This window comes from Anabrus simplex, chromosome 4 (genome assembly GCF_040414725.1).
Source record: "Anabrus simplex isolate iqAnaSimp1 chromosome 4, ASM4041472v1, whole genome shotgun sequence".
NCBI lineage: Eukaryota > Metazoa > Arthropoda > Insecta > Orthoptera > Tettigoniidae > Anabrus > Anabrus simplex.
In genome coordinates this window covers 295,151,700-295,177,333 of record NC_090268.1, presented here as the reverse complement: position 1 = coordinate 295,177,333, position 25,634 = coordinate 295,151,700, and the positions used below count along the sequence as shown (strand labels likewise).

The window sequence follows — 25,634 nt, the reverse complement described above, 5'->3', positions numbered from 1 at the left end:
CCATGCTTTGTGTAAGTGTGTCTCTCGAAACTGCTGCATTCAATTGCCTGAGTATTATGAAAATGTTTACAAATTTTAACTATATCTGTATTAACTTTGTTCACTTCAATGTTCACACATGAGTCTCTACTCAAATCATGCCTGTGGGGCTCGTTCACTACAAAGATGTTAGTGTGAGTCAGCTTACCTAGTGTACATTTAAGTTGAGAAATGACACCCTTAGTGTCGTTGTGAGCTACGTCGTTTGTCCCACCGACGATCACTACTGCATCACAACTTCCGAGATTTCTTGCTGCCTGCTCCGCGTTTTCCACTACCTTCTTGATTAGGGCCCCAGGATAGATGAAGCCGATGCTGCAATATCTTCATTGTTCATTTCCTTTGCAATTCCCCTCGCTTGGCTATTACCAAATATAAGAATGTTCAACACTTTCACCGGTGCACTGTGTGGGATTTTAGGCCTAACTTTGCCGCGTCTCATAACGGAGTTTGTGCTATACGTTTGACTGCTTCCCATACGGATAAGTCCTTGCATATCGCTTACTTCCCTCAGGGCTGAAAATCTATTTTTGGTATAAATTACAAAGTTGTCTTTATTTAACTGTACACTTTTCCTCCTAGAATCCGAAGTAACTTGACACCACGATCTAGAATTTACGGAGCCACCTGTGTTCTGAGTGTTTACCGGTACTTTCGATTCCAGTAAACATACCTTCTCCTTTAATAGCCTATCTCATTCTTCGCTTTTAATGCTTGTAAATCCTGTTGCAATAAAGAGAGAATTACAAGTACATTATCATTACCTCCATCCTCCAAGGAATATAACTCCACCGATTTGTTGACCGTTGTAGGCCTAGGTTTGTTACGCTATTCAAATTGCACTTGCCACAGCTCACACAGGTCCAAGTATCTTTATTTTTAGCAAAACCAGCACTACATATACACTTGGAAAGAAAATGTCAAACATTAGAGCTAAGAGAATCCAAGAAACCTGTTACTGAACAAAAACAAGAGTTAAAATCCAACCTAAAGGCACTTCATATTACCAAAAACAGCACTTCCTTGAGTTGTAGGTTTTGCAAACTTGATAATCACAGCATTTCTGATTCGAGAAAGTTCAAACAAGCAAACATTGATCATCGTCGCAAGTTTGTAAGGGAAAATAAACTTTGTCAAAGTGTTCTTCCGCTTCTCATGTTTATAAACAGTGTAAGCCAAACAAGTGCCCCCAGTGTAATGCACCCCACAACTAAGTGGTTCACAAGGAACAAACAGATGATGATGATGATGATGATGATGATGATGATGATGATGATGATGATGATGATGATATTCTGCAATTGTTTCACCCACCGCTATGAAGGTTGTTTCAGGACTAGGCTCTAATGTTTTGCTGAGCACAGCATGTGTAAGGGTGGAAGATAATTCAGGAGAGATTGTACTAGTTAAAGCTTTGTTTGATGCTGCGATTTTTTTATCCTTTGTGACTTCTGATCTTGTCAAGAAGCTTGGCATCCGACAAGGGCTTGTCGTCTACCTACTGTTTGGCATAGGCAATGCGAATGTGTCACCTGTAAGCTCCACATGTAACCTTGTTTCGTTCTTTAATGTCTCAGATTCTACACTGATACTGAACTGTGCAGTTGTGAACACAATCACAAGTCCACTTCCTGTGCAGGAAATTGATAGTTCCAATTGGGTTATTCCTTAGGATATTATTTTGAGTGATAGGACATTTAATCTTTTGAACTCCATTACCCTTAGCGTATGCTTCCTGCTCCACTCCTAATTAATTTCTGCACTATGAACAGCTGTAGGATGTGAACAATGCAAAAGAATCTAACACAAAATATAAGTATGTTACATGAATATATTTACAATTAGGCACACAAAATACATTAATCCTTGTAGGTTTTCACTGTGTGGTACTTTTCAAAACAATTTTCTGGATGGAGACCGGGTTTTCTCGAACATGTTTTGCAGTAGTAAACTGTTTCCTTTTTACCACCTTTCTTGCTCCTGTTTGAACAGACAGCACAGTCTTTATGTTGTTTTCCAGGCAGCTTGTTGATGATGTGCAGATTACCATTCAAACGTTTTCAACATCAGAAGTAGATGGTCTTCCTCACTTTTGACCTTTGTTGCGTACTTCGCCAACCAACTCACTGATCACCTGTTTTCGGAAGGTTTTGTGTGACGGAATCTTCATGCGATTCGTGGTGCAGTAATCTTTATAGAGCAAAAAGCTGTTGACTATTGCCACTTCCAATAACCAGAAGTACAATTTCCGCCACCATTTCAAGCTTTTCACTACAAAAGTGTAGCTTGATGTGTAGTGGTCCGAGCGATCAACGCCTCCCATATGTGACGTGTAGTCAACAATTACGTTTGGTTTCTCTAATTGTCCTAATTGTTCAACACAGTTTCTCTTCTTTCTGACAATAACTGAGGTTGAATTGTTTCCAGATGTTGAAAGCATCAATACTGTGCGCTTGTCATGCCATCCCAGAACCATCGTTGTGTCTGTGCGTAAGCACTTGACTTCACGGTTCTTTAGGCGCAGATTTTTTTCTGGATCCCATTTGGCAAGTGCTTGCGATTCGGTTGAATTGTTCCAGTGATATGAATCTTTTGCGTCAGTAATTCATCAGCCAGAGTAACACCTGTATAGAGACGATCAGTGTAGACACGGTACCCAGACTGACCTGTTGCATCTGTAACATTAGCAACTAACTGAAGCACGATTCTTCCTGTGAAAGCCAAGTCCGGTCGAACCAAAGATTCTGTAGTTGCAGAACCGTAGTAAGGGATAAGACTACACACATATCCATTTGTAGAATCGGATATTACGCAAACTCTGAGTCCCCATTTAGTAGGCTTCTGTGGATTGTACATCTTGAATAACACACGGCCTCAAAGACACTGCTGATTCATCAGCTGCTAGATATTTATGTGGTGCATAAACTTCCAAGAACTTTTCACTGATATAATCCAAAACGTACTTGACTTTGCTAATTCGAGACCTAACTTGAGGATTCAAATGGATTGCTGAATCTGGAGCAGAAACATGCAGAGCCCAGAATATCTGAAAAAATCCTTTGCGGCTAAAAGAGTCTACAAAAAAAACTGGACGGTTCTAACCAACATCTTGAAAAGAAATCCTGCATTCTGTCATTTCTCTGCATTGCCATATTGAGTAAAACTCCATGGAAAGCCTTCATTTCGTTTATGGTAAAACCAGTCCAACCCCACCAAGCCGAATGCCTTGTAAGTGGTGTCACTTTCTGAACTTTGACTTAAGCATATCTGTTGGTCTCGTCGGCAATTTGCTTGAATTACTCGTCACTAAAAATAAGTTGAAAAAATCCATAAGGTGTTGAGGGATTGTTCCTACCTGATGCTTTGTATCCTCAAATTGTTTCATTGAATGAGAATGCAGGTAAATCAGGATCACCAGCTTTCCACTCGCGCCATGGGTATGGAGGAGCATCACCACCTCCAGTTTCATTATCACTATCACTTTGTTCACTTTCACTTATATTATTCACTAATAAATCATCCAAGTCGGTTGTTGGTTCATCATCGTCACTATCACTGTCCACTAACTGTTCTAAAATATCCAGTTCCGTGAGTGAAGACGAAGCAGAAGCCAGTTTACATTCAAACAACATCATCTGTGAACTTCCATATATATTCGAGAATAACAGAGCTTAAAAAAGTTACCACAATTCCCGCAAACTATTGTAAATAGGAAAACGTGTTCTCTCAGAGACCATTAGATAGCTCTACGAATACCAGAACACGGCACAGTCATCATACGAGCGCTGAAAGTACGAGATATTGTCATGTTGAGTGGAGCTCGACATCAGAGCGCAAGTCTAATATTTTAATGTCGAACCGCACTCGACATAGGAGTGCAAAAGGTTAATCAGCCTTCTACTATTGATATCTTGCTAGGAGCTGATGTCAACAATGAAATTGTGTCTTCTAATATTTTGCATAAGAAAGGTTATCCTGCCTTGTTAGATACCGAATTTGGTCGGGTATTGTCAGGCACTTTCCCTGATTTGTGCATTAAGATTAATGCCAAGGCTCATCGTGCCAATCTTGATTCTATTGACACTAAACTCCAAAGGTTCTGGGAGCTTGAAGAACTTCATCAACCAGTTCTTACTCCTGAAGAAAAGGCTTGTGAAGAACACTTTGTGAAAAATGTTCAAAGAGATGATTCTAGTTTGTTGTTAAACTTCCTACTAGTGCTGAAGTGCCACCTGTAACTGAGTCTATGTTGTTTCGTCGGTCGCAACACAGTGGATATGGAATTACTCGAGGGTTACTTCCTCTATTTAAAAATCCCTGTAGCCAAAAGGAAGAATTATTCAACATAATGCACTTTAGACACTCATAACTGAAAGATTATCTGGACAACTCAAACGTAAGTATTCCATTTTGAGCAGCTAAGTGCGGATACATTTAGAAAATGTCCCAAAAATAATTGTATGCTGTGTGGTTTTACACAGCATAGCAAATGTTTACAAGGCAACTTGGAGTTTACAGATGAAAGCTTACAAGACAGCTGCAAAAAAATACCCAGGTGGAATCGTAACTAGTGACCTACACCAAAGAGGCATCAAGAAGCATAATGAAATAATATAAATACTTGGCTCTCACTGCACTTAAAATACAAACTGCCAGTGTAATTACCCTGAAATTATGCCATAAATATACTTTCATATAGTTTACGTGTTAGTGCAATGTACTACTACTACTACTACTACTACTACTACTACTAATAATAATAATAATAATAATAATAATAATAATAATAATAATAATAATAATAATAATAATAATAATAATAATTGGAAGTTGGGTGCTACAAATTAAATGAAAAAAAATGTTTTACTGGGAGAATCTAATAAAATAAAACACCCTGCAGGTCAAAAAAAATATTTTATAACATGAAAAAGATAAAAAGCATTAAAAACGGTATCAAAACAGGAATAAAATTCAAAACAATAATGTTAACCTAAGTATGTGCATGAATGCAAACATACATGTGTGAGCAATGCACAGGCGCTTTGTTGTATGGTTCTTAACATGTTCGTTATTTTTTGTGATTTTATTTATTTTTAATTTTTTTCCTGTGAGGATACAAACTGCTTTATTTTTATTTAAATACAGGGTACTGGTACTTAATTTTTTTATGATCCACAAAGGAAAACTGTCTAATTGTATTTGGTAATGGAAATGTGTAAACAGTACATCAAATGAAATTAAGTCAGTAACGGTAAATTAGTATAAACAAAAGGCAGTCGCTATTGTTAATATAAATGTTACAGGCTGATGAATACTTGTAGGTCTGTAAGTATGCCAGAATCCAATCACAGCTCACAATTCATTGCTGATGGATATGAAGGTTGTGATAAACCAGTAAGTCTTTGTGTCACAAGTTCTTTCCTTTTCACCGGTAATCTAACAAAATGTAATTATTTTACAAGAAAAAGACGCTGCAATTCTTGGGCTGATAATTTTTCAGTTTCTTCTGTTTCCAACTGGAAATTCTTCCTTAATGGCTGCCTGTTTTTCTGTACAGTGCTTGCTGTAGGAGAGATGTGTGAGCCTGCTCCTCCTTCCTAGTTTCCTGGGATACTCTTCTCTTCTACAGATCCAGAACCAACAGTACAAGCACCTGTAATTCTCTTAGAAACCAGATTGTGCTCAAAATCTAGAAGTTCTAAAAGTTCATTTTCCCCCACTCACGTAACTTTTTTTTTTTTTTTGTTTCTTGTTACAGTTTTGGTGATTTTTTCTACACTCCTGTTTTCATATTGTTGAGAACGTTTTTCAACTTTTCGATAGTAATACTTTTTCCTCTGTTCTTCACAATTTCCTCTGTAATGTCTTTCAATGCTTTTTCTTTAGCCTGCAAAATTGCTGGCGTTATTGATTTGTTTAAAATAATGGTTTCCTTAAGCAGCTTGGTAAAAATCAGCCTTTGACATCCACTTTCTACAGGTAATTCTTCTTCACTGGAAGACATGCTTGAAGCTTCTGGCTATGGGATGGATCGAGCTGCGCAAATGGAGTTTTACCAAGATGGTCCAGCGAGCTCTTGCTAATGGGTTTGGGAAGAAAGAAGAGTACCTCCCCTGAAAAACGTTGGTTGAATAAGTTGACGGGTGATCCGAGTTGACTGGCAGCTACAACAGCAACCTAATTATAAAGCCTACTATATTTAGAAAAGTACCTGGGCTCCCTGGATTTCCTATAGAAATAATTGGTGCAATTAATACGAGTTGTTCATGTACAGGCTAAAGAAGTGCAGAATTCTGAGTTATAGGAAACTATAAATTTCACAAGCATCCGTTAACACAAGTGGACGTATTTGAACGAGGCATGTCCTGCCCATTTATTTATAGTTTCCTGAAAGCATGCCATGACCTGTCCAAATACAAGGTACACTGCCTCCAACAGCTGACATTTCCAGTATGTTACGTATTTTTAATTACAAGTTCAAGTAAATACTTGGAAGTAACTACTTAATTCTTTCAAAACTTTTTCAGTATTTTCTTTTAAGTAAAAGGTAGATCTTATTCAACTGATTTAAGTATCAGGTTTTACTTATTTCTGTGCAAGAGACCCAATGTCCTTTTGGCTACAGAAGAACACCATACCCTTGAAAAACAAGTGCAAGACTAAGACAACATGTTAGAAAAAACTGGATTTTGTTGAAACCCAAAACCGAATACAGTAGAAGTCCGCTATAACGAGTACGGCATATAACAAGAACCCCGTTATAACGACAGTTGTTTTCTGTCTCTTAAAAATACCTATATTAAACTGTGTATTATCCTTTGGTTGCAGCGAGAGCCATATCACCGACACATCTGTTATTACAAGCGATTAAATGTGCGTGATTTTTCCACTATCGATATATACGCACCTAACAATTATACTATGTGTGATCGATCATCTTCAGTATCGTTTCCTCGCTATGTCCACTAGGCAAGCTCTCTCATCGGCATTCAGAGGCGATGTCGGAGTCGACTAGTAATACCCCTCAACTGCTTGCTGTTCCATAAAGAAAATTAGAAATGAAAGAAAACATGTTTTTTTTTTTTTAATAAATACATAAATAACGTAGTTGATAGCAGTTGTTAACTCGTTAAATAATCGCTTAATTTTAATACTCTACACTGACACTAAGTAAGAATGTGATACACCTGGAGATATCGAAGAGCACATCACTGATTTCTGAGGTTAGATTATATTTTCTCTCATCTGGTTAAATTTCAGTAAAACTATTCTCATCTAAATTTATAGCAAGATATATGTTTTCATGTTACGTAAGTGGTTAAATTAGGTGACACTGTTTGAATAACAAAACTGAAGCATTCGCTACAAAATGCGACCTTCAGTGTCGTTTTCTCGCTATGTGCACTTGCGAGCTCTCTCATCGACATTCGAAGGCGATGCCAGAGTTGATTAGTAATACCCATCGACTGCTGTTCTCTAAATAACAATTCAAAATGAAGAAGATAGCATGTTTTTGCAATGAAAATGAAAATCCACAGCCTGTTTCTAGTCATTCAACCGGGTCAGGAATGGAATGAAGCCCCCATTTAGCGGCGAGGATAGGAATTGTGCCAGCTGCCGAAGTCTGTCGCACCATGTTTTTGTAATAAATGCATAAATAACATGGCCGACAGCAGTTGATAACTCGTTAGAAATAAAGGTTCAAGTAAATGATCGCTCAATTTTAATGTTATATACTGAAATTAAATAAGAATATGATACACCTCAAGAAATACCATGGCTCCCTGATCTTTTCAGATGGTAACATGCTATCTGATACCTATACTCATGTTGTCACAAGCAGGCTGAAGCGGAGTCAAGTACACCACTGATTTGAGAGGATAGTTCATATTTTCTCACGTCTAGTTAAATTCCAAAAAGGCCGTTCCCATGTAAATTTGTAGCGAGATGGTTATCATTTCTCTACGTGTGCTTGAAATATGTTTTCATGATACATATACCGTTAGATCAGGTGAAGCTGTTTAAAGAAAACTGGAACGTTTGCCACAGAGGCCTCTGTAGTGATACTATAATTTTTTCATAATGAAATTAAACAAGCACTTTGAAAAATAACAAACGAGTAAGCAGTAGTGTGGATATCATCCCAAAAAACACAAGTTTTGAACAAACTGATTGCCATTTCATATCACGTTTAATGTGTATGGGTTATTTCCCAACTTTTACGAAAATTTGGATATAATGACAATCCGTCATAGAGAGCAAATTTTTCGACATTATGAAATCTCACTATAACAGACTTCTACTGTATATGAAGTGCAGATTGCTGAGACCTGGACCCAACCATGTGAGTAACCAGAATCTCAAGAAAGCTGAGCAATATAGATACCATGGCTCCTCGATCTGTTCAGATGGTAACACACTACCTGATACCTACACTCATGTCAGCACAAACAGGTTGAAGCAGAGTCAAGTCAGCAGAGTCCTCTTTGATACCAGGATACCTAGCAACATGAAGGCCAAGGCTTACAGGAGCACTGTGCATCCCGTTGCCCTCCTCGGTTCTCAATTCTGGCCAGCATCTGTTTAACATGAATAGAGGCACGATTTTTTTGCATTAACAATAAACGCGACAAAAAATATTTTGAAGCGATTTTGAAATGTCTCAACGAATCATATGATTCTGGTTAAGAAATTTGGAATTTTATTTTCGCGAATTACAACGAATTAAAGTGACAAGGCCAGTTTAAAGCAAAATTTACTTATTTTGCGATAAGTGCGAAATTGTGGCAAAATTCATGGAAAATAACGATCTTGAAATTGTATTCCAATATCACGCCTGTGAAGGTAAACAGAAGACAGAATAAGGATTTCTCATTTCGACAGAAGAATCTCTCCGTATTCATATTCTATACAATCCCTTAATGGTATGGTCATACAGCGTGAAACCTATGGCCATGTAATTACTGTAGTGTATTGTACAGTAGTATACGAGTAATATCCTATTAGAATTTAGTGTGATTATTTTATTATTGTAAAATATTTGTGTAGTACTGGTGTAGTAGAGGTATCCATAGAAACTCTTACTAAAATACTGTTGTTGTAATTAGAATAGGCTTAATTGCAGTTTGGAATTGTGTAGTTCTTGTGTAGGCTATTACTTTCGATATTCAGTAATTAACAGCAGTTTTTATCCTGTCAGGGGTTGTAGGATAAAAAAATAGAGCACGACTAAGTAGTATTGTAGTGTAGTCGTATATTAATTACCTTATTGTTGTGTACTATCCCAGACAATATATCCCTCCGTTCATTTATTTTTTGCAAATAAGTTATTTTATTTTTAATTTCATTCCCCCCCCCGTAAAGAATGGCTAAGGAGCGCGAGTGTAGTTTCTGTGGGTGTGGCAAGGCATTGAGGGGTATGAGGGAGGAGTTGGAAAGTTTGAGGGAGATAATTAGGATTCTCACAGAAGACAGGAAGGAAGATAGGACTCCCTCAAACAACGTACTGGTTACAGTAGGTGTACAAGAGGGAGGGGAAGGAGAGGGAGGAGTTGTAGAAGACAGGTGGTCTAATGTTCTAAGGGGAAGGAGATTGCAGGCTAAGAGCTCTATTCAGGATCAGAATTCAGGACAGGTGTCTGTGCAAAATCGGTACGAGTCACTCCAGGTAGAACAACAGAGGGAAGATGAGGGACAGGGAACTGTTGCTGAGATGTGTGGAAGTAGGAGGAAAGGAAAAGGTAGGAAAGGAAAATCTAGAGTAGATGATAGGAAAAGACAGGTGGAACAGGGTCATGGGAAGGAGAAAAGGGAGGAGGAAGTAGCTTCTGCAGTTATCAGGAAAGATAGGGCTGACCAGGAGGGGAGGGGATCAAACGAGGTGGGTAGGGTTGAGGCTCTGGTCATGGGAGATTCCATCGTTAGACACGTGGGGAAAGTGTGTGGAGGAAAGGGTACCAGGATAGAGTGTTATCCAGGAATTAGGTTAAGGCAGATGTTGAGGAAAGTAGAAGAGAGGGAGGAGGGGAAGGAGAAGGTGGTAGTGTTTCACGTTGGTACCAACAACGTAAGGCAAGCTGATATAAGTACCAACATAGTTGGAGATGTGTGGGATCTGGTAAATGCAGCACGGGTGAAGTTTGAGAAAGCGGAGATTGTTATTAGTGGAATACTGTGTAGAAGGGATACTGACTGGAGGGTGATTGGGGATTTAAATGAGACTATGGAGTGGGTATGTGGGAAACTGGGAGTGAAATTTCTAGATCCAAATGGGTGGGTAGGAGATAGGGATCTGCGCTCAGATGGCCTTCATTTAAACCGCAGTGGTACGTATAAGTTAGGAAATTTGTTTGGAAGGGTAATAGGGAGGTACATTCGGGGAAACTGGATGGCCTAGGGAGCGGTGATAAGGGAACAGGGAACTGGAAATCAAGTAGGGATGACATAAAATTGTTAGTGTTGAACGGTAGAAGTATTGTAAGGAAAGGAATAGAATTAAGTAATTTAATAGATATATATTCACCAGATATTGTAATAGGAGTTGAATCATGGCTGAGAAATGATATAATGGATGCAGAAATTTTCTCACGGCACTCGAGTGTGTATTGTAGAGATAGGATAGGAAGGGTGAAAGAAGAATTTGTAAGCTACGAAAAAGTTAAAGATGAGACACATGAAATTCTAGGTGTAAGGCTCATTTCTAAAGATAATAGGCAACTTCATATATTTGGAGTGTACAGATCAGGAAAGGGTAGCACCGACGCGGATTCGGAATTATTTGATAGGATAGTCAGCTATGTGGGAAACGACATGGAAAGAAATGTGATTGTAGCGGGAGATCTGAATTTGCCAGATGTCAATTGGGAAGGAAATGCGAACGACAGGAAGCATGACCAACAAATGGCAAATAAGTTAATATGGGAAGGACAGCTGATTCAGAAAGTGTTGTAACCAACCAGAGGGAAAAATATCCTGGATGTCGTGCTGATAAAACCAGATGAGCTCTATAGGGAAACTGAAGTAACATATGGTATTAGTGATCATGAAGCTGTTTTTGTGGTAGTTAAAAATAAATGTGATAGAAAGGAAGGTCTTAAAAGTAGGACTGTTAGGCAGTACCATATGGCTGATAAAGCAGGCATGAGGCAGTTTCTAAAAAGTAACTATGATCGGTGGAAAACGGTAAATAAAAATGTAAACAGACTCTGGGATGGGTTTAAAGAAATTGTTGAGGAATGCGAAAACAGGTTTGTACCATTAAGGGTGGTAAGGAATGGTAAAGACCCACCTTATTATAATAGAGAAATAATTCTCTATTATAATAAGGTGGGTCTTTACCATTCCTCTATCAGTCTCCTCCTCTATCTCGATATTATCCTTGTAACCAACAATCTTTACATACTGCTGACTGAATACTTCTGCCTTTTGAAGATCCTCACATACACACTCCCCTTGTTCATTAATTATTCCTGGAATGTCCTTCTTGGAACCTGTTTCTGCCTTAAAATACCTATACATACCCTTCCATTTTTCACTAAAATTCGTAAGACTGCCAATTATGCTTGCCATCATATTATCCTTAGCTGCCTTCTTTGCTAGATTCAATTTTCTAGTAAGTTCCTTCAATTTCTCCTTACTTCCACAGCCATTTCTAACTCTGTTTCTTTCCAGTCTGTACCTCCTTCTCTACAAGGATAATATCGAGATAGAGGAGGAGACTAAGGCCAAAGAAGTAATAAAATTTACATATGATAACAATGACATTTACAATAAGTTACAAAAGTTGAAAATTAGAAAAGCGACTGGAGTTGATCAGATTTCTGGGGATATACTAAAGACAATGGGTTGGGATATAGTACCATATCTGAAGTACTTATTTGATTATTGTTTGGTCGGAGGAGCTATACCAGATGAATGGAGAGTTGCTATAGTTGCCCCTGTGTATAAAGGAAAGGGTGATAGACATAAAGCTGAAAATTACAGGCCAGTAAGTTTGACATGCATTGTATGTAAGCTTTGGGAAGGCATTCTTTCTGATTATATTAGACATGTTTGTGAAATTAATAACTGGTTCGATAGAAGGGAATTCGGTTTTAGGAAAGGTTATTCCACTGAAGCTCAACTTGTAGGATTCCAGCAAGATATAGCCGATATCATGGATTCAGGAGGTCAAATGGACTGTATCGCGATTGACCTGTCTAAAGCATTTGATAGGGTGGATCATGGGAGACTACTGGCAAAAATGAGTGCAATTGGACTAGACAAAAGAGTGACTGAATGGGTTGCTATATTTCTAGAAAACAGATCTCAGAGAATTAGAGTAGGTGAAGCTTTATCTGACCCTGTAATAATTAAGAGGGGAATTCCTCCAGGCAGTATTATCGGACCTTTATGTTTTCTTATATATATAAATGATATGAGTAAAGGAGTGGAATCGGAGGTAAGGCTTTTTGCGGATGATGTTATTCTCTATAGAGTGATAAATAAGTTACAAGATTGTGAGCAACTGCAACGTGACCTCGAAAATGTTGTGAGATGGACAGCAGGCAATGGTATGTTGATAAACGGGGTTAAAAGTCAGGTTGTGAGTTTTACAAGTAGGAAAAGTCCTCTCAGTTTTAATTACTGCGTTGATGGGGATCATTGTAAGTATCTAGGTGTTAATATAAGGAAAGATCTTCATTGGGGTAATCACATAAATGGGATTGTAAATAAAGGGTACAGATCTCTGCACATGGTTATGAGGGTGTTTAGGGGTTGTGGTAAGGATGTAAAGGAGAGGGCATATAAGTCTCTGGTAAGACCCCAACTAGAGTATGGTTCCAGTGTATGGGACCCTCACCAGGATTACCTGATTCAAGAACTGGAAAAAATCCAAAGAAAAGCAGCTCGATTTGTTCTGGGCGATTTCCAACAAAAGAGTAGCGTTACAAAAATGTTGCAATGTTTGGGTTGGGAAGAGTTGAGAGAAAGAAGAAGAGCTTCTCGACTAAGTGGTATGTGACGAGCCTAACTTAGCACACGAGGGCGAAACGCAGGCAACCAAGAATGAGTTAGCTGGAAAATTTATAATGTCCAATAACGGACCATTATATTGGTATTAAGTGGTATGTTCCGGGCTGTCAGCGGAGAGATGGCGTGGAATGACATTAGTAGACGAATAAGTTTGAATGGCGTTTATAAAAGTAGGAAAGATCACAATATGAAGATAAAGTTGGAATTCAAGAGGACAAACTGGGGCAAATATTCATTTATAGGAAGGGGAGTTAGGGATTGGAATAACTTACCAAGAGAGATGTTCAATAAATTTCCAATTTCTTTGAAATCATTTAGGAAAAGGCTAGGAAAACAACAAATAGGGAATCTGCCACCTGGGTGACTGCCCTAAATGCAGATCAGTATTGATTGATTGATTGAAAGGGTAATTTGTTATGTAATCTTGATTAGGGCTATATTATAGTTACATATATAAATTGTTTATTCCACCTATTCAATACTTTATATTATTTGCAATGCATATATTTACAGTTCAATATGGAAGCAAAAATGAAATTTATAACCCTTGATATATTATAGTTCTCATCAAGATTGCGTAAGGGATAATGAATGATTATCAATACTGCTTCTCTTTATTTATCTGTCTTTCACAAAAATAATTCACAAATCTCACATTTTATGAATAACTTCGGGAAAGGATTAAAGCGAAATTATAGCGATGGGATAAGCCATTTTTCGCAAAAAATGCGAAAAATTGTTTCCTTTTTGCGAAATCGAACATAAATTAATGCGGAAAAATCATGCCTCTAAACATGAACGAGCTCAGCATGTCACAGACACGTGTGTTTAATTGGGTGCTCTATCTCATGCAACTTGATCATTTCAAGAAAATATCCGAGTGATGATGGAAGTTGTGCTTATAACAGGAAAAAAATGAGAAGGCCCGTTTACACTGATACAGTTATGTCATACATAGCGATGAGCAATCAAAATCGCAAGACGGCACTACGTCTCAACCCAGATGGAAATCGGCCCCATTTGCGACCTACCTTGATCAGCCACGCTAATGTCTCACCTTTATTAATAGAAGTAAATTTCTCACCTCATGATGCCCTTAATCGACAGAAGAGGCAACTGACATGCTAAAACCGTGGACCCTGTGGCAAACCAACTTCAGTTTCCCAGGTGTGGTATACGAGCCCCTTCTATTTTGTTCGGGTCATGAACCATTCTTCGTTCACAATCCATTCCAATCCTGACTTCTCTCCTCTACATCCTTCTTCACTACGACTGTCCATTTTTCTCTAGGTCTGCCCACTGGTCTCTTCCCCCTTATTTCTCTTTCATACTCCTTTCTTGCAGACCTATTGGCACTCATTCTTTTCGCATGACCAAACCACTTCAGTCTTGCCTTTTGGATCTTCTGGAGTAAGGAGTCTTCTAGTCCTACGTCTTCTCTGATTTTTTCATTCCTGATTTATCCCTCCTGGTCTTCTGGATCATTGTGTGTAGGAACTTCATTTCTGCTGCTTGGAGTTTCAAGTTGTCCTTTCTTGTTAATGTAGTGGTTTCCAGGCTGTATGTGAGGATAGGGGTGTAGTATGATTTATACAGTGTCATCTTGGTTTTGAGTGGTACTTGTTTATCCCATAGTAGCTGTCTTACTTGGAGGTAAAAATGTATTGCTTTGCTGATACGACTGTTTACTTCATATTTAGCTAAGTTATCCTTGGACATTATACCACCCAAGTACTTAAATTCTGTGACACTGTCCAGCTTAGTGCCATTTAGCATGATTTCTGGCTGACTGTCACCCTTCTGTACCTTCAGCATCAGCGGTTTAGCCTTGTTGATATTTAATCCATACCTCTCAAACTCCTACATCACCGGTTTAGCCTTGTTGATATTTAATCCATATCTCTCAAACTCCAGAACTCCTGACTCCACCCCTGCAGCCTCTATCTTTCTCTGAGTTACCCCAGTTTGCTTTTAAGTCTTGTTGCCCCTTTTCTTTTAGCACCTTTAATATGGTATCCATTACAATGATAAATAATACGGGAGATAAAGCACTACCTTGTTGTACTCATCCTTTTGTCTCAAACCAGTCTGACGTTCCAGAACTGACTTGTACACAGCTAGTTTTCTCGTAAAGCACCTTAACTTTTGAAATTAGACTGTCTCAAACTTTGAGCTTTCTCAGGCACTTCCAAATAAGCTCCCTCGGTATGGTGTCATAGGCCTTTTCGAAGTCAAGGAACAGTACATATAAAGGCTTTTTTCCCAATGTTTTTCCATTAGCATCCTGACAACAAATATAAGATCTGTTGTTGATCTTCCAGGCCAAAAGCCATATTGTTCCTCTTCTAAAAGTGGTTCTACAATTTCTCGTAATCTATACTCTATAATTTTTTCCAGAATTTGTAGTCCATGAGAGTGTAGAGCGATGCCACGGTAGTTGGTACCTTTCCGTCTGCTGCCTTTCTGGAATAAAGGTACATTTATACATTTCTTCCAGTCTTCTGGACTGGTATTTTGCTGCCATACTATATTTAGGAGTCTATATAGCCACTGGATTGCTGGGGTTCTTCCTGCTCTCAACAAGTCCACACTTAACTCATCTATTCCTGCAGCTTTCCATTTCTTTATACTTTTAGGGCTTTTCTGTATCTCCAACTATGTGATTAGTGGCTTCATATTTTTACTGGGCTCTTCACTTTTTCCATGCTCTTCTCTGTTTTGAATTACATTTGATGCCTCTCCATTCAGGAGCTTGTCAAAGAAGGTCTTCAATTCTCTCCTGACTCCATCTTCCTCTCGTACTACTGATCCATTGTCCTGCTCTATTACCTTGATGTCTTCTTGGTTATTTTGCTTGGTTTTTAATTATTCTGTAAAGAAGTTTCTTGTTTCCTCTGCTGTCGTCTCCCAACTATTCCACAAACTCATTCCATTTTTTCTCTTTCTCTTCTCTTACTATCCTCTTAGCTGTAAGCCTTTTTGCCCTGTAGAGTTCCTGCAGTTTAGTCATTTCCTGGCCACCTGGATCTTATGCACCTCTTTGCTTTTCTTTGTCTAACATCTTTTTTTGCCCAATTTCTCTCTTTTATAGCCAATCTGACTCTGTCATTCCACCATGGTGTCTCTCTTTCTTTCATGATTGATCCTGTTACTCCACATTGGTCTTTAGCTTCACCCACCCAAGTATCTTTAAAAAATTTCCATTCTTCTTCTACTGTATTCATTTCCCCTTTTGGTAAGTGTCTTGTATCCTTATTTTATATTCTTCCTTCAGCTTGGCTTCTTTTAATTTCCAAGTCTTCACTTTACGTTTTCTTTGGGGTTGTGTTAGCCACATGATTTAGGTCTGCAATCAATAATCTATGATCACTGTCCGTACTCTCACTGGGGATAACTTTGACATCAGTTACATATTTCCCTCCTCCTTTGTTAGTGATGATATAGTCGATGAGAGACTTATGTTTTCCATCCCAGCTTTATCTTGTTATCTTGTGGCTGTCTTGTTTTGGGAAGAAGGTATTTTTGATGATCAATCCATTTCTTCTGCACAAATCAAACAGTTGTTTGCCTTCTGCATTTCTGTTCCCAAACCCATGTGGTCCAATGATTTACTCATAACCAAGTCTGTTCGTCCCAACTTTTGCATTTAAGTCCCCAGTGATGATGGCATTTTCTTCATCAATTATATCTTCTAGATCTTGACAGAATTGTTCCTTCTCTTGAGCATTACATCCAAACTGTGGTGCATATACCTGCACTACCATATAATTTGTGGACTGCAGCTGCATAGATAATTTAATGATCCTATCATTCTTATAGGATACTTCAGTAATGGCGTCCATGTCTTTTGTTACCAGGAAAGCGACACCATTTCTGGCCTCTTCCTCGCGTCCACTCCATACTAATTTGCAGCCATCTCTGAGAATCTTGCTACCTGCCTTTCTCCATTTTGTTTCACTCACTCTCAATCTGGATAGATTTTTCCTCTTCATCATATCGATAAGTTCTTCAGTTTTTCCCGTCAGGGTCAAAATATTCATAGTCCCTATTCTTACATAGTTCTTTGGACATATCTGTCTTTCATCGGAGCCACATTGGCTGTCATATCTGCCTTACCTGCTCGAAGACTTTGTCAATTTCAATATTATTTTTTATCTCCATCCAAGGCTTGTTTGATTGTTGAAAGCAATTTGAAGACAGTACTACTGGCTTGCTAGGCCTACCCTGGATCTTTGCGTCAATACTTTGTTATGCACTAGATGGTCAGTGCCTGACACGCATTTCCTCATGTAAGAAGAAATATTACATTTGACAACATATTAACCCAAGAAATTAACAATAGGTTTCAAGTGTCAGCAAACTTCTACAGTTCTGTCTCACAAGTTCCATGGGACATAAACTTCCTTTAAGGAGCTAAAGTGTCCTTATATAAATCCTACCTATGGACTAGAAGCTGCTACCCTGACTAACAGCAACAACAGCCAGATACAAGCAACATAGATGAAATTCCTCGGGCCAAGTATACAAAAGACCAGAAGGGATAACGCGGAAATGAATCAGTCCGCCTCCAATTAGAGCTGCAACGAAATGTATTGGACATTCTGGAAGAGTCAAGGTTGAAATGGTTTGGGCACCTGATCAGGATAACATCGACTTGAAAACTCAAAACTAATTTTGAAACAGAAATATATGGAGAGTAAGAGGGGAGGGGACAACGACATGGCTACGAGAAGCCTGGAATGGGAGAAGACACTGGGAAACAAGTGATGGCAGGACAGAAGCTTATTGAAGGGGCTTATTCATTCCCACACCCAGCCTACTGGAGTGGAGAATCACTGAAGATGGTGACTCATGGTATTAGAAAGAAAATAAACAACTCTTGTCTATGTAGTAAAGTGTACTTATCAAAAGTTTGTATCATTAAACTACTAACTCAGAATATTTTACACATATAGTATGTGGGAGAATAAAAGCTGAGAGGATTCGATGTGCTGACCACACAACACCTTGTAATCTGTAGGCTTTCGGTATGAGCGATGGTCGCTTGGTAGGCCATGGCCCTTCGGGGCTGTTGCACCATGGGGTTTGGGTACAGTATGTGGGAACTCAGAAGTCAAAGATTCACACCTCACATTACTGATCACTTCAGTTTCCCAATCCTACAGAGAAGCACCAATTAACAATATGATTATGAAGTAAACTTGAATAAATGAATGACAATAGTAGCCAACACTAACTTTTACAGGTCATGAAAGTTGCATACGCACTAGTAAATACAGAATAAGAAAGTTGTTATTCCAATCAGTTTGAAGAACACCTCATATGAAAAATCACAGTAACATAAGTCATATAGAAAGACAGAGGAAAAACAGGAACACATTATAGGACGAACACAATGGCAGGTCAGTGTGAGAAGAGGAAGCATCAGAAAGAGGATACCAGGGCAAACACGAAAACACAAAAGGACAAGGACAATCTGCACATCTTCAAATAGACAGGCTCTCTCTTCATCAATCCATCTCTTCTCAACTTGTTTCTGCTTTCCAGCTTCATCAGGACATCAACCTCACTGCAAGGCCATCTTGACAGATCTTCAGTCTTCATGTGGAAAGTGTAGGATAAGAAGAAAGTCAGATAAGTACAGGAAAAAGGAAGAAACATAAGACAAAAAGACAGTGGCATTGTCTGAGGATGTGGAGATTGTCCTTGTCTTTATGGGTTTTCATGTTTGCACTTGTGTCCTCTTTCCCCACTGACCTGCCATTATGTTCGTCCTACGATGTTCCTCTCCCTCTCTCTCTCTCTCTCTCTATATATATATACACATGACTCGTGTTATTGTGATTTTTTCATATGAAGTGTTCTTCAGTCTGATTGGAATAACAATATTCTTGTTCTGTATTTACTTATGCTAGTGTTACAGAAATGTGTTTTTATTACGGCTTTTTTTAAATATCATTCTTAACCTTATTTTTCTAAATTATTCTTACTAACCATTCTGAACGGGAAGTTTGTCTTCGAAGAAGTCGAAGAGTAATACTTTCCCAGAGGGTTTCGGAGGTACACCAGCCTCTTCCTCCCTATCACCACGTTTTCTTCTCTCAGAACGTTCTTCCCCTCCCTTCACTTTTGATTCAGCTTTAGATCGATCCCTTTGACCTTCTTCTCGTCGCTGAAACAAACAAACAATACTTCTTAATACTTCACAATCACCTACCACATCATAAATTTTCAAGAGTACGATTTACATCATCATTTTGAAACTGTATCTTCTGTAATAATATCCACTAAATGCAACTACGGGACAAGGTTAAGGAAGACAGTATTTTCCTATCCTGAAGACTGTTTCTGACATACATGAAACAATTTTGATAAATGTCACTCCACATTAAAAAGCATGTATACCTCATTAAGAGATAGTCATCCTTTCTTATTCAGCAACAAATCATACAAACCACATTAAAAGTGATAAACAGTATACTGTATTTCATGATTTTTAATAGCAGTTGAAGTCAGAATATAGAATAAATAAAATGAAGAGGTAGTACGTAACTTATCTATGCTAGTCCATGAACAAAAAACACATGTGCGGAAAGTAGATAAGAAAGAGACACACACAAAATAAATGGTGTATTTCAACATATCATTGCTACATCTGCAGTCTTTCACATAAGTTTTTTTTTACATCATTGGGCAGAAGTTTCTGGCCAGAGTTGTTACATAAAATGGTCTATGTGAATCTTTTATGATATTGGCTGTGCAGTTGCTTGAACAAATTTGGCCATGTGATACGCATATACTTAAGTTTGCAAAACCTGCTTTTGGGATTTACTTCACACAGCCATTTTCAACATTTTACATTGCAACATTTTCTCGCATATGACCGGTTCTCCATGCAGTGAAGCACTCCCACAAAATTTGTTATGTTGTTTTGGACGATAAAACAACAGGTATGTTTATTTTATTACACTGCTGTTTGTAGAAAGTGAAACTCAGAAGCAATGGTCTGAAACACGCCAAAATCAGAGGACGTGTAGAACAGTGGAACCATAATAAGTGTTTTAAATTGCAGAGAGCTGGCGTGCACGTAGGTTAAGCAGTGTCCTTCTGTGTGTGACCCGCCAGGGAAGTGTTACGCAACGCTCAGCCAGTGCGGAGCCATCATACGAAGTGGAAACCTGTACTTCAGTGACACTATGCCTCGCTGACATCACAGGAGGGAATATCAGCATGTGAATGCGTTCGAACGGGGCAGAATGATAGAGCTCCGGGAGATGGGTCTGTCGTTCGGCGACATTGCGGCTCGTACAGAGTACTCTGCTTCAACAGTGAGGCTTATGTGGAACCAGTGGAGAGAAGAGGCCCATACACAGCGCCGACAGGGTACTGGACGACACTATGTGACTACAGCGCGAGATGACCGCCATCTTGTCCGCTTGGCCATAACGAACAGAACAGCATCGTCCACGGTGTTGGCGCGACGTTGCAGCACTGCAACGGGTGTGGGGATGTCTGCATCGACGGTTCGCCGCCGCCTTCTGAGGGCCAGATTGGTGGCACGCATGCCATTGCGCCGGCTTCCACTGACCAGCAACCACCAACGCCGTAGATTGCAATGGGCACGTGAACACCGACACTGGCGTGCTGAGTGGCAAAATGTACTGTTTCCAGACGAGTCCCGCTTCAACTTATCCTACAGTGATGGCCGCATACGCGTTAGACGCCGCCATGGTGAACGCCATCGGGCAGACTGCATTGTTGAGCGGCATAGCGGACACACGCTAAGTGTGATGGTTTGAGGCACAATTGCCTATAACATGCGATCTTGTCTCCTACGTCTTGAGGGCAATCTGAACAGCTACCGCTACATCAGGGAGGTTTTACAGCCCGAGGCACCGCCCCTCCTGCAGGCCATTCCAGACGCCATATTCCAGCAGGGCAATGCCCGGCTGCAAGTGGCGAGGAATATGCAAACCTTCTTCGAAGAACAACGGATACCACTGCTTCGCTGGCCTGCCCGTTCGCCGAATATGTCATCCATTGAACATGTCTAGGATATGGTCGGTCGGCACCTTGTTCGTTCAGGTCCTCCTGCAACCGCTGTTGATGATTTATGGACGCGCCTACAAACTGCGTGGCTGAGTATTCCCCAGCAGCATATTCAGGCGCTCTTTTATTCCATGCCACGACATCTAGCGGCTCTGATTGCAGCACGTGGTGGCGCTACGCCGTACTGAATTTCCACGGTCACCGTGCATGTTCAGTTCTGTAATTGTAATCATTTGCGTCTTGTAATGTCCCCAATATGTGGAATAAATTGCATTGTGATCACAGCTCTCGGTCTTGGTGTTTCACTTTCTACAAACAGCAGTGTATTTTGCATTGTTAAATTAATTACAAGTGAACTACTGGGAAGTAACTCCTATGTTGTCATTTTCCTTACACTATCTTTGACATGGATGGTAATGCACAACATAGAGATTATTAACAGTAATTTCACTTCATTGTAATTTAACCGAGAGTACTGAGTTTCATATTAATTTTGCAGACAATTGTATCATTGTGCAAGTGCAAAATAATGCAACACAACATTAAATTCCATAGGAGCGTCTCCACAGAACATGTAATCGGATTACTTTTACCTGTAATTAACGATGCTGCAGGAAGTGGCAGCAATCTACCAGTCATTAGTTACCAGTGAAATGAATCCCATTAATGGTGGTGGTGATGATTACTGATCACAGAGATCTACCAGTAACTAATGTTGCTCCTCACAACTGCAGTGATTTGTGCTATGGTCATGGCAGTACAAGTGTTTGAAACGAAGAGCTCCATATTCGTAGTAGTAATGAAATTATAGTTCTTACACATGATGGATCACTAACAGGTAAGAATTAAGAGTCCCCTATGGAAAACTATGTACCAAATTAAGAGTAAACTGTGAATAAATTCAGCAGAGATCAAAACAAGACCCTGAATATACATGGATGGGGGAAAAAAAAAGCAGGGAATAAAAAGTGAGGTTAGTAAAAGTAAAGTGATAATGTGGAGAGAGAAGGATGTTACCATACCTAAAACATGTTCACATAACGAAGGAAAAGCTGCAAAGAGAAGCTGTATGTGCTGTTAGATTACAAAAAATTACAGGAAAAATGATTAAGAGACGTTTTGAGCTCTGAATTCATGAGGTAAGGAAAAAACAGTCACTATACACAGGCTCATGAACTTTAGGATGGTTTTAAGGAGACTAAGAGAGACAGGGCAACCAAGCAGTGATGTTACGACTAATTTTTGCCCAGAGAGCCAAGCAGTACGGTTATAACAATCATTTTGTCTAGGGAATGGTGGTGGAAATTTTTGTTTTAAAAGGAAGTACATTCCAGTATCATCCTCACTTAAACTGAACAAAAACGATAATGAAAATAAACTTAATTTATTCAATGAACAACAGAAGTTCACATGGGCTTGATTAATACACTATCACACAAAGTGAATGACGAGTTTCAACAGTATTCTTGTCATCCGCTAGTATAAGTTTCAGTGTTTCCTGCAGGCCAAGGTTCTGTCTTAGGCCAGAGAGACTGATGCACTCTGTGAGGATGAGGGCCATAGTGAATTCAGCACTGCAAGAACACACTGCCATGGCCTATCCTCAGCCTACACCAAACTACAACTTCTCCTGTGAAGGCCAGACAGAGCACCACCACATGGCAGTTTTTTCTTAATTGCTCTTGCCTTGCTGGGAGTTTGGATAGTTAACCACTCTGATTCTTAGAATGCCAAGATGATTTGGTACAGCTGAGAACACAAACACCTATCAGGTATGTTCATAGCTCTGCTCTAGATGGTAGAAGTAGAGCTTCTTTTGCAACCTGAACCACAAGTTTGTTGCCTGCAATTCCTAAGTAGCTGGGAAGCTACATTTAGATTATCTGAGTGCAGCATCACACACCCTGGCCAAAATGTCGATCTGCTGCATCAGGGGTGTTGTGGGAAATACGAAACAATACAACGCTGAGAGCTTAAGGAGTTGCTGAACATGACAAATTGGCTGGCCTTGTGCCTCAGCGCAAACTGCAGTGATTCTGAGTTTCTAACGGCAAAGAACTCTGCTGTATATAAGCTACAGACATCAGGAAGCGAGATCTTGGCGCTAACATAATAAAAAACAAACGAGCATTCAACATTTTCGCGTATCTTACAACTATCTATGAAGACCAGTCACATGTCCAGACAGTGGTGAATGAAGTCGTGGAAATACCTCTGATGAACTGAGACATCTGTGTTCATCTTACAAGTGAAGGGTCAGAAGTGTAACAGTCAGACTTTGTTGAGACTTGGTATGACTGTGATTGTATTCAACTGAAGTCCCGTCATGAAATAATTTTTTGCAAACATTAGTTCTTACACCTTTTACAGTATGTTATAAATTGAGGGTTTGAATCACTCACGACGCCTTGCAGAGAGGAGTGTAGTGGAAGGGGGAAGGGGAAGTGTGTGGTTTGATTTGCAAATGCTCAACTTGTACTGGTACTTCTTTATAATGGGCCGATGACCTTAGATGTTAGGCCCGTTTAAACAACAAGCATCATCATCATCATCATCACTTCTTTATAAATACATCCTGCATGTTTATGGAAATTTGTTAACTTAAAAGTGAAAAATATGAATGACTAATAAATACACAAAATGTCACTGGGTTACTAGTAAAAGTATATAGACATTTGAACCCGAACAAAATGCAATGAACAGAAGTTGTGCTGAAGGATGTAACAAAAGCACTTTCTTTACGTGTAAAAACAATTCCAATTACTTTCCAAAAGAAATAACATCATCTCGACATTTTTTTAGGAGTTTAACTTAATGGACTAATATTTAACTAAAATTTAAAATTCAAATGGTAAAAGTCTACAGGCTACAAACCAATTATAGATATGATATTGGAGACAATCTCATGTCTCACAGTGTTGTCAATGTCCTGTCATGTCCCAAACCGTCTCCCATGCAATGGTTCTTTCACTTTGGGGATGAGGTAAAAATCCCACAGACACATGTCCAGTGAGTGTGGCGGCTGTTCCAGTATTTTCCACAGCCTCTGCTGCATACATGGAGAAAGATGACACTATTGAGAAAATCCGGGTGTTTGCTTCAGGGGCGAAGGGTTTTGCTGGAAGTTCTTGTCTTCAGGGTGATCCTGCATGTCGCCATTCTGCAGACTGGCATTTAAGCTCTGGTTCATACGTCCAGCCCAAAATTCATCCACGGTCACTATTCTCTTCAGCATTTGCTTGCCTTCCTGCACGTACTGTACCAAGTAGTCAGAGCATATGGAATACCATGTTCACTTTTGCATGTAAGCAAGTGGACATGATGCAATTTGACAGAGATGATGATCTTAAATCAATAAAAGTAAACTTCCACCTGTTTGATAAGCTTTAGGCAAATTAATTATTTGTAGAACATGTTTCATTCCTTAGGAACATCTTCAGCTACCTTTCATTACTTAAGTGAAATTACATAGAATTTTTTTGTTCTCAAAAAACCATCTCAACAATAGTACCTTTGTTATGCTTAAAACAAAACTAATTTATAAAGATAAAAATGATTCTAAGGTGGGGAGGGTTGAGTGGGGCAGTGAATTGGGAAGGGAAGATGGATCTACTTATGTTAACAATTTCATATTCACTTAAATAGATGTTAAAAATTGTTACCGTCTTGCTAATAAAAAGTCTGTATACAATTGTTTAACACTTGTATAGTTATACAATGAATAAACCCTGTATAAGCATTGTATATTTTTCTTATTAATAAAGGTGGTATACGCATTCTATTACTATACAACACGTATACACCCGTTCCAAGGCGTAGGAATCTCTTCCTGCAGTTCACTGACGTATTTCACACGTTCACTGCCTTTATGATCACTTCTGCTGGTTACCTATGAGCAAAACTTTCCGGAAAGTCGCGCGGTAGCACAGCATATCAAAAAGGCAGTGGCAACACAAAGTAAGACAGCTGGAAATTGGCTTATATTGATATCAACATTTCTTCAGCTTGCTTGTGTAATGAACGCCAAAAAAGAAATGGAAAAGCATAAAAAAAGATCTAAAGCTCCTAACTGGGATAGTACGGAAAACGTAAGCAATTGTAATTGAATCGGCGAGTTGAAAAGGGTGCACATTCCAAAATCCTTACTTTTCAGGAGAAAGGAAAAACTGTTTTGTAGATGAAAGGTTTGATCAAAAAAGTTTCTATTAGGCATTTATACATCATATTTCTGCGTATTCAACTACAAAGTATGGAAATCATATTACGTACGGTTTTCAAGTTATATCAATTTTTATGTCAAGGAATATGTCCCTTTTTATACTCAAATTTGAGAAAGATCTTTGTAGAGGCAGATAATGTATAATAAACTCTCAATTTCAAAAGTCTATTAAGCAGTAACACATTACACAAAAATACGCACAACCATAATTTCTCTTTAAAGTGTTTTACTTTACGAAGATGTCTAGCCTCCATAACTTCTGAATAGTGTATGTCTTCTATGTTGAAAATATCGTGAAGATCATCAACGTTAT

General features: G+C 39.0%; 1 protein-coding gene across 3 annotated transcripts in view; it reads right to left on the bottom strand.

The window, feature by feature from the left end:
• The window catches only part of LOC136871902 (tudor domain-containing protein 3), a 258,745-nt gene that overhangs the window by 95,248 nt on the left and 137,863 nt on the right, over window positions 1-25,634 (bottom strand). For all 3 annotated transcript variants that reach the window (XM_067145605.2, XM_067145606.2, XM_067145607.2), the window contains one exon: window positions 19,048-19,225. In XM_067145605.2, coding sequence (XP_067001706.2) covers window positions 19,048-19,225 — 178 coding nt within the window. The remainder of the gene's footprint in view (window positions 1-19,047; window positions 19,226-25,634) is intronic.